Raw genomic sequence first — 10,694 nt, 5'->3', positions numbered from 1 at the left:
GTGAATGATGGATATATGAGGTGAATGATTTCAGATACAATCCAATTTATAATTTCATGATGAATCCAGTGGTCATCGGAGTATTTCTCCCTTTTTATGTGACTAGATCTACATGATATTGGCAGGTTTAGAATATACATGTCTCGGAGATGACTGGATGCGACTTTGAGTCCTTATCTTTTATGCACGCGGGGATGCAGGAACATATGATTTCTAAAATGAGATGGCTTGAGGTGCCTTTGACTCCTACCACACTACAGGATGACTAGGCGAGCATCCTGTGTCTTACCTCTTGTCCCTCTACACTTTCTTACTTCTTTTGTTCTTTCTTTCTCTTGATGATTGGGGCCTTATTTTGCCTTCCTCCTCCTTTATCTAAGATTCGAAGCATCCTCTTTGTTGTGCGTCCTTTTTTTCTTTAGAGCTTCCCCTTCCCTTGAAGCCTCTCTCCTTTTGTATCGCCCTAGGATAACGTGTCTTTCCAACCTAGCGGTCACATTGTGACTTGGCGGGAAATTTTTATTTTCTTGAGAAGGAAAGGAGAAAATTTTTAACTTTTTGTATGAGGGATTGGATTGTCTAATGGCTTAGCCCACTCCTGAGGGAATGGGCTTCAGAGACTCACGAGAGACCTCCGAAACATGGGTTTGTTCCCGCTGGGCTACATATAGAACCTTGCATGTCATGAGCCGATTTTATGCCCAAGGGTAGGAAGTTGCTTGTATGGTGCCAGACAAAAATGGAGTATTACACTTATGGAGAAAGAAATAATTCTACCCAATCTTCAAGTGATGATCGTGGGTTTCTAGCCTAGGAAGGTCAGTCCACTCGTCCATATTATGGTTCCTGAAATCGTGATCAAAATCTTGTGCATAGACCACAAAGGACTCGTGATCAACAGACTATTGGTGGATCATGCAAACCTCCACCTCTAGGATGTAGGCTAAAGGAACATAACATATAGCCAAAATCAACATGTGGCTAAAACTAGCCAAACAACGTAAGCCGGAGGAACTTCCACATGCTCTTGCCGCACTAACATTGCACAATATAACTTTTGAAACAGAATGGACCACTGATACTAGTGCCTCATATCATATGATAGGTAATCTTACTTTGCTCGGTCTTATGAAACAAACGATATTTTCTTAAAACAAAAATCAAATACAACCTGAAAAGTGTATGACATATCTTTTGTTATATATCTAACGATCCATAATTACCATGCATTTTTCAAGTTGAATTTGATTTTTATCTCTAAGAAAAAAATATCTTTGGATTCGTAAGACCGATCAAAATACAAATATATTTTTTTCAAATTAAAAAAATATTTTAAATCATAAAAATTAGTACTTCATTATAGTATCTATAGAAGAATTTCTCATATATTATAAAGTTATAATAAAGTTGTAAGGCAAGCATTCATTGGTAGGCCAGTGATGAGATGTTGATTTTGTCCACGTTGCTTACAAAGCAAGTTATCCCTAATAAACAACCCAAATCATATGCCCTAAACACTTCCCTTCATGGGGAAGTCATATACCCTAAAAATTAAATAATTATACTCTCCAACGCAAATTGCAAATTCGTTGTGTTTATAAATAATAATAATAATAATAATAATTGGCTCGAACATAAATAAGACATAAAAAGAGACAATAAACAAGTCAATGACATAAATTAACTATAAAGTGATTAAACTAACACCTACATATGATGGAGTAGTTGAAGTTTTACTAGTGTATTATATTTTTGATTAAAAACTATGACTTTTTGTCATTTAGAGAGAACATGGTTGAGCTAATTAATAAGCTTATCCTTGGCCTATATATAAAGAGCTCGAAAGGGAATAAAGATGACCACACATCTATATATACACAAACATAAACAAAACAGCTAATTATTACAAGCACATAATGCTTAAAATAATCACTTTTAGTTAAGTACCTTTTAATCACCGCCACAAGCGAGGGTCAAGTGCACAAAATTTCATTTGCACTAATATTATTCTATTGGAACTTTAGGGTTTGTTTGGATTGAAAAATGAAGAGTTAAGTAGAGTTAAGAAAATGAGAGTTAAGTGAGGGAGAGTTATGAGAGGGAGACTACCTCTGATCACTCTTACTTTGATTGAAAGTAGAGTTAATGGGAGTTAAGAAATGTAAATTATAAAAATACCCTTATTAAAATTGAAATGAGTAAAAAAATTTATGGATGATTTAGGAAATTATAAACAAAATTTTCTCTCAATTCACAAATCTCCCAAATTGAAGGCTTACAAATTGTAGAGTTTGAGAGTTAAGTGATGGGGAATTTCCCCATTCTTCACCCCACTTAACCTTCTCTCCTATAATCCAAGCAAGGTGGAGTTACTCCCTCTTTTTAACCCTCTTCACTTAACTCTCTAAATCAGCAATCCATAGGATTTGAGGAGAACTGGTAATTATTGGATCTCCATAAATAAATAAATAAATAACAAAAACAAATGAAAATTAATTACTTTTCAATCTCACTTAGTGTTCATCATTAACAAAATATTGATTAGTAGCTATCTAGCAAGGGCCACAAATCACTGACATGTGGAGCGACCTTATTGGTGTGCCGCTTATTATTTACACATGTTTCATTTACCTTCCACCTAATTAGTGTCTTTGCTTACATAGATTCCAGTGATTTGGCCCACACATTTGGTTTAATCAAATACACCATTTAATTTGACTCTTTTAAGTAGCAAGCTAGGACTAATTTAATCCCATGATCATGATGATAACGGCAATGACATTGATCATCATGCTTTGTTAAAATAGCCACAAAAGTGCATTTTCATATCAATTTTAATTATTAACTTACTTAGGGTTTAGTATTATATATATATATATATATATATATATATATATATATATATATATATATATTGGTGGTGGTGGAAGTCATGATACTACTCATTACAAGATAGGTAAGTACAACTTAGTTTTCTCATAACATACATGATAATATTTTCTAATCAATCTTCTCCAAAAGGGTTGGCTGCCTGCCTATACATTATTAATTATATATATATATGTCAATTAATTATCTGTTGATTATATAGAATCCCTAGGTGACTTATTTGTGCGCATGCTAAACACATACGGTAATGCCATTATTTATATATATATATATATATATTAAAGTTTGCCAATAATCAAGATAGATAAAGTCCTAATTACTAATTTCATCATGATAATGATGTGTGGTTGGGATCAAAGAAAGATTCAAAACTAAAGGTAGATAATATTCTCTTCATCAAAGAAAACCTTTAATTGTGTTGAAGATAAAAAGGAAGAGAAGAAGAGCCAAGTTGGTAAGAAAGAATGAAAAAAAAGAGAGAGAATCAATTGTATAAGGATTCCACAACCACATTCACGTACCCATGTTGTTTTCATCTTTTCATCACAATCATTTCTGGTTTGTTTTTTTCATTATGATCTAACTTTTATGTGGGTCATCAAGACAGAATATATTTTGGACTATCTTAACATGATTAGAAGCCAAAAAAAAAAAACCCCCTATATAATGAATAATTATAATATAAAGGATAAAACAAAAAATTAGTCACTATTCTAAATAAGAGTAGTTCCACCAGACATGAACATTTATATTTTTAATTTCTGTTTTTATGTTCATTTTTTAATTTGTTTTTGTTAACTAAAAGGTTTTGAGGGTAGTTGTGTAAAGCTAAATAGGCCATCATCTCAAAAGAAAATTAAGAAATTATACACACACAAATATATATATATATATATATATATATTTCCACCATTCACTAGGCCACATCTATACAAGAAGAATTAATATTCCCCACATTATAATAAAAAAAAGAAAAAGAGAGGGCACTATAGATCTGTTGATTGTGCAATGAATAAAGTTATTGTATATGATTGCTTTGTTAGATGTCTTCATATATGTAGTTTTAAATTTTATAATTAACGAACTCTTATTTTGAGTTGGCAATCCAAGCCAAGTACATGAACAGTTACCCGAAGGAAATTTTATAATAATTAAGCAAAAAATTAGATGAAGTATTTATTTATTGCAAATTAAATGTCACATACAAATTTTCAAATGTCGCTTGATGATGAGAGAAAGTGTGCAGTAGAAGGTAATAAATAATTAAAACTGTTACATATAATGTAATGTACAGTGATAAGATTGGTCAGCGATGAATTCTTCCAATTCAAGTTGAGGTACTCAAGTTTGACTTTCCGCATTAATATTCTACGACTTATTAAGGTACTAAAAAAAAAGTGGAGTGGTCTAAATATCTAGGATTTATATGGATAAAAAAAAGGTCTACGTTTCTCATCAAGAACCCATGAGATTAATCGATTTCACAAACTGAGTTATTTTATTTTCAAATTTGAAGGTTAAATCCCCTAAACTATTTGAAATGCATTGAGACGCCCTTGACAAATTCTCCTATCGTAGACTTTATGTATGGAGGAGTGGGCTAAGTCTAAAAAAGCAAGGGATCAATAAGAAATGTCTATCAAACTTGAGGGTCTCACTATGCTATATTTTACCCAAAAGAATAACTAAAACCACTACATGCCAGGCGGGGCCTTGCTAGTTCAGAGTATTAGACCTAGACACTGTGTTTGGATTGAGGGATTTGGGGGGACGGGAAGGGAAGGGAAGGGAAGGGAAGGGAAGGAAGAGAAAGGAAGAGAATGGAAGGACAAATACATTTCCCTTTCTCATGTTTGGATAGATAAAAAAAAGTAAAGAAAAGTAGTTTAATTTACTAGTTTATCCTTATTTTTTTATGTTTAAGTGTTATGTCCAAGGGTAAAATAAGTTTTAAACTTATAAGTAACTTAATTAGTAATCTCTTCCCTCCAAATGACTCCATTTTGGGAGGAAAGAATTTTGAGAAAAATTTAAAGAAATCTTCCTCCCAAATCCTCTCAAATCCCTCCCCTCAATTTTTTTATAAACTATCCAAACAAGGGAATTGAAAGGAAACTCTCTTTCCCTTCTCTTCCCTCCCCTCCAAATCCCTCAATCCAAACACACTCTAAGAGTGGACCAACCTAGCTAATTCAGAGTGATATATGTTTAAGAAATTGTGAGGACAGTTGCTAATTAATAGTTCTAAAACTTTTAGGGTAGCTGTTGAGCTGAAAACATTACAAAATGCATTACATTTCAACAGGATTAGGGGCTCAAACTCGGTGCATCAATTGTGTACGAACATTCAACCCGAACAATCTTTAGAGGTATTGTTCGCTTTGGGCCTCGTGGTCCAAATGATTTTATCCTTAAAATCACCGTCTATAATTGAGAGTGATTGAATCTTTACTTATAATCACATTATTGGCTAACACCAAACCAATGTGGGATTTATAAGTCTTAATACTCTTCCACACTTGTACGCTCAGTTATGCGAAACACATCAAGTGGCTCAAAATGGGTTAGAGCCCTCTCCCAAAAGGGATTGAGGTATACTACTCACCTGTGGGTTGATAAAGCCCATCAAGTGATCTGAACGAGATTGGAATTAGGTTCTAGGAACAAGTCTATGCTCAAGCAACTTGTAAAAGTATTGTCCGCTTTGGATCTTAATGCTCGCACTATCTTATCCTTAAAAGTGCCTTGTACAATTGAGAGGGATTGAATCTTTACTTATAAAACTTATCATTGACTTACACCAAAATAATATGAGATTTATAAGTTGACACAGGCGGAAATAACAAAGAATATCAAACCAACGTTTAATCAACAATAGAACACTCGAATCCACTAGATTTGAGAAAATTCTCTAGGATTTTTCAATATATTTCTCAAAATCAAAAGTTATTGACCACTAGGGTCGGCTACAACCCTAAAAGGATGAAAAATATAAAATATAAAATTATTACAATACCCCTGAAATGACATAAAATGGTCCGTTTAAGATTCTAAACGATGGAATTTTACAAAACAAGCAACTATTCATATTCAAAACGTCAATCCGAGTTTGTTCCACATGTTCAATCCTTATTTGCAAACAAAAAAAGCAATGGTATTGTATGTGCAAAGTAGAAATTTCATTGTTCTTTGTTTGTATTGGTTTGAGTCTCAAAAGAACTTAATAAAGAAGTCCATCAAAAGGAAAAGGAGAAACCAAAAAAAAAAAAGCAACAACTATGCCAACATGGTCTCATGTCTATATATGCTTTTACTCTAATCATCAATTAAAAATAAACTAAAAAAGGATAGGTGTAAGTATAGTCAGGACCATGTGCTAACTAGTCCTTACTTATATTAACAAATCACTCTAAAATAACTTCATGCACTTGTTGTCCACAAACCCAAAAAAAAGTGAAGAATCTATCTCTACCCCCCAAGTGGCATTAACTGACAGAGGTAGCTTAACAACACTACAAAAATTGGGAATTCTAAACATTTGTGGCTCACAATTGGAGGGGCTGTGTGTGATTGCCTGACCAATTAGCTGTCTTCACCTTTTACCCGGCGCTCTAATGCATCAATTTGATCATGAAGGTTCTTTAGTACTTCTTTAAGCCGATAGTTGACTTTAGGCTGTTCAATGTTGATGCGCTCATGGTTATGGAAACCAGTGTTTTGAAAACCGGACCGGACCGGCCGGTCGGACCGGTCCAACCGGTGACCGGCCACTTGTCCGGTCCGGTTGAGGTGCCAGAACCGGTGATTGGTGAACCGGGATATTTCCGGTTGAACCGGCCGGTTCTTCGGTTGAACCGGTCAGAACCGGACCGGTTTTGATCGGTTCGGTCATTTATTAATGTTAATAGAATATTTTTGAAATTTTGTTATTTGTAGGTTTGAACTCATGACCTTTTGTTCATTAAAAAAGGTTTTAACTACTAGGCTATGAGATTTTCTTTGTTTAAAATGGTACTTTATTTGAATATATTGTATTTTTATGAAGTTTTCTTACATATTATATGCATATAATATAAATATATATATAAATAATTCATTACATTAAAACCGGTTCGAACCCGGTTTGAACCCCGGTTGAACCTTTGAACCGTGAACCGAAGATTTTTCCGGTTTAATGACCGGTCCGCTTTTAAGAACCTTGATGGAAACCCTCTTTATGGTAATTATACTAATTAATATTAATTATATGTAATCTCATCAACCAATCATGAATTAGGTCAGTCGAGTACTCTATTGAAACTGGACCATGCTATGGCTCCATCAACTTTTTTGTTAATTATATCTATGACTTTCCCATACTAATTAAACTAATAAGTGTAATGTATGTATAACAGCCTGCCCCTCCACAGTAATAACACTTTATCCATTTTGGGTCAATTCTTACTAGTCCACACAGTTTTATCTTCCTAAACTCAACACCAGTGCATACTATTATGAACCAGTGACGGAGCCACTATGAGGCAGGAGGCCACGGCCCCCCTAAATTTTTGAATTTTTTTAGTATGTATATGCATATATAATATTTATAATGTCATGTAAAAAACTAAAAATACATATGTTTTAAAATACATGTATTTTCCTACATATAAAATATATAATATTTATAATGTGATATAAATTATAATTTTTTCTAAATACATATATTTCTCCTCACTAGCCCTTCAAATTATTTAAAGAATTTCTTTATACATTATATATAACTGTGTATATTATTTATAATAACTATATAACATGTATGGTTAATTGTTACACATTCATAAAAATAGAGTAAATATTGATTGATACACACTATGAAATTCATTGAACATACCTTTGAATCATAGATTAAGAGTAACCCTTCTTGTGAGAGAGAGCCTTTTTGGAGAGATCATTTTGTCTATTTTCGTTCTTGGCGATAGAGTGCACACAAAGTGCATGCCCATGGGGTTGTAACTCCCCTTGTACATTCCCTTAACTCGAATCGAGTGCTACAGTATGACATAATTAGGATGTTATTAAGCTTAATTAGTTTCTTTGTTTGAATAAGAAGGAATATATAAAAGTAGAAATATTGTGAGACATGTGCATGCTTGAGAGACTCACATGAGGAATATTCCATTCATCTCATGATGATTAACAACAAATGATAGGTAAACCAAACGACATTGATCTGTCATGTTTGGATTGGTTGCAATAACACAAATGGTAAGCACGAATTGTTAAGATGAATGAACAAGTCCCAAGTAGTAGTCTGACTCAGATGATAAGCATCCCTCTATGTACAAAAAGTAGGTTCCCTAATTTTATATATTGTCTTTGCTGATGCCTTCTCACACATGAGGTTGGGCTTTTTAGGTCAAATATTATACAAAGCACACAACACATATACCACCTTCATTTCTCTTCTTCCTCTGTCTTTTCATACTTATGGAGGATCAATTCCCCAAAACAGATACCTTCATGAACAAGGAATTGCAGTCTTACTTCCATGGCATGGGATCTGGATCCAAATTTTTCTGTGACTCAATCTTTTGGGGTACTAATTATGGTAGTAGCAGTGGCATGAAATCAACATTGTCATCACCAGAGTCTGCTTCTTCTTCTTCTTCTTCTTCTTCTCTAGAGAAGGTCTCTGGGTGTGTCAATTTGGTCACTAATCCTCTCAACGTGGCCGGAAATGTTGAGGAGAGCTTAGTTCCTGTGAATTTCCTGGAATCATTTCCAAAACTAGCACAAACCCAAGTTTCTGAACCACCTTCTCCATCTTCATTAACCACCAATGCATCAAAATATCCGAATCTTACCCTCTTTTTGCAGGAACCAACGATGTTGAGTTCGTCGACAAGAATCAAGAATCAAAAGATTGAACCCCTGTCGTCGTTGTCGTCGTCTCCAAACACTTCATTCTCCAGTATTGCACAGCTTGGTCAAGTTCATCAGAGTTTAACAAACTATCCTTCAAGAAGTACTCACAATGAGTACTGGCTCGGCCCGGTGAAGACTCAGCCGATGAAACGAAGAATGCAGAATCAGAGTTCTTCAACAACAACAGCGTCATCGTCACCGGGGAAGCTATTTAGGGGTGTGAGGCAAAGGCATTGGGGGAAATGGGTTGCAGAGATAAGGTTACCGAGAAATCGGACACGGGTTTGGTTAGGGACTTTTGACACAGCCGAGGAGGCTGCCATCGCATATGACACAGCAGCATATATGTTAAGAGGAGAGTATGCATATTTGAATTTTCCAGATCTAAAGCATCAACTTAAGGCTCCCAATTCATTGAATGGAACAACAGCTGCACTTCTTGAATCAAAGTTGCAGGCAATCTCACAAGGTCTTTCAGGCCGTAAAAAGGCTAACAATGGAGACTCTTCGCCAAAAACAAATGTCAAATGTTTGAGCAGCCATAACAACAGTACATGTACAGCAAGAATTGAATCTGAAATTGTTAATGTTGAAGGCAAGAGAAGTAGTCATCAAGAGATGATTATATCAGATGTTGATGCTGTTCAGCTAAGCAGAATGCCTTCTTTAGACATGGACATGATCTGGGATGCTCTTTCACTTCCTAATTCTTGACCTTTGATTTTCTTTCCTTTTTTTTTTTTTTTCAATTCAGTTGGAGATATATAGCCTGGATTTATGTGTATCTTCATGTGCGTTTTAAGTATTTTTATATAATTAGCATTGTAACCAAAGTTTGTTTCTCTATAGCCCCTGATAATGATGTCTATTCAGGAGTGTCATGACTTGATATCAATCCAAAGATTTTAATATAGGATTGCACCAAATCTGACCTGCCACCAAATGAGTTGTGTGCAGTCTGAGAATACAAAATTGTCGGTTCGAGTTTCTCTTGCTGAAAAGGACTTAGAATGTAATCATTGTCAAGTGAGAAAAGCAAAAGATAGAGGGCTAACACTGGAATAACATAACTTCTATTAACGAAATGAAAAAACAACATATCACTAGAATTGGGAATACATCCTGAAATGTATGAAAGAACGTGATTTACAAGCTAAAATAAACATAGCCGGGAAGTGATAGGTGTGATAATACCTATTGTTTTTGGTAGGAATCTCCCCCTCTTAAGCTTCATTTAAATAAATAATGAGTGTATTTATGTTTTGATTTGTATTTTTTGATAGGTTGATTGCGGTTTGGATGAAAAGTGATGAAAAAATGGCTGAACTGAAGAAAATGTCCACCGACCTTCGTGTGTTCAAATACTTATAACTTTTTGTCACGTTATCGGAATCAAGCGAAATAAAAGGCATTGGAAACTAGACATCTCAAGCTTTCCGTAGACGCTAAAATCGTGCAAATCGGACGTCGTATGGAGATTTTGGAATCATTCCACGCCTAGGCGCAATATTTGTGCACGCCCAGTATCACTTGTGCACGCCCAGTCCAGCGAGTTGGGGCGTGAATTTGAAGTTGTGCACGCCTAGGATTGCGCCTAGGCGTGCGCCTAGGCGTGGTGCGCCTAGGCGTGAATACAACGCGCCTAGGCGCACAAGACAGTTTTTTGGGATGTTTTAATTCGCGAACTTGCCGAGCCGCAGAACACTTTTTAACCTAGAACTGATTTTCTGGGGAGCGAAACCAGAGGGGGAAGGCGATTCTTGGAGCTAGGAGGAGAGATTCTTCAGCTCAACTTGGATCTACTCAACTAATTGGGTTTATTCATGATTTTCTCATCTCTCCTTTTGTGTTTTTCTCTCATTATGTGTAACTAAATCTCTTGTGCCAAGGCTAGGATGAAG

At 35.0% G+C, this 10,694-nt stretch overlaps 1 protein-coding gene across 1 annotated transcript; it reads left to right on the top strand.

The window, feature by feature from the left end:
- The first annotated feature begins 8,283 nt into the window (after positions 1-8,283).
- Positions 8,284-9,684, top strand: LOC120015289 (ethylene-responsive transcription factor ERF062-like). Its single transcript, XM_038867646.1, has one exon. It carries the CDS (start codon positions 8,356-8,358, stop codon positions 9,505-9,507), a length of 1,152 nt encoding a protein of 383 aa, XP_038723574.1. The 5' UTR covers positions 8,284-8,355; the 3' UTR covers positions 9,508-9,684.
- Positions 9,685-10,694: the final 1,010 nt, after the last annotated feature.

This window comes from Tripterygium wilfordii, chromosome 14, assembly GCF_013401445.1.
Source record: "Tripterygium wilfordii isolate XIE 37 chromosome 14, ASM1340144v1, whole genome shotgun sequence".
Classification (NCBI taxonomy): domain Eukaryota; kingdom Viridiplantae; phylum Streptophyta; class Magnoliopsida; order Celastrales; family Celastraceae; genus Tripterygium; species Tripterygium wilfordii.
The sequence above is the reverse complement of the archived record's forward strand: the minus strand, read 5'-3'. Positions and strand labels throughout refer to the sequence as shown.

Excerpts from the sequence above, each read along its gene's own strand:
- LOC120015289 (XM_038867646.1), top strand. The coding sequence starts at position 8,356 with ATGGAGGATCAATTCCCCAAAACAGATACCTTCATGAACAAGGAATTG.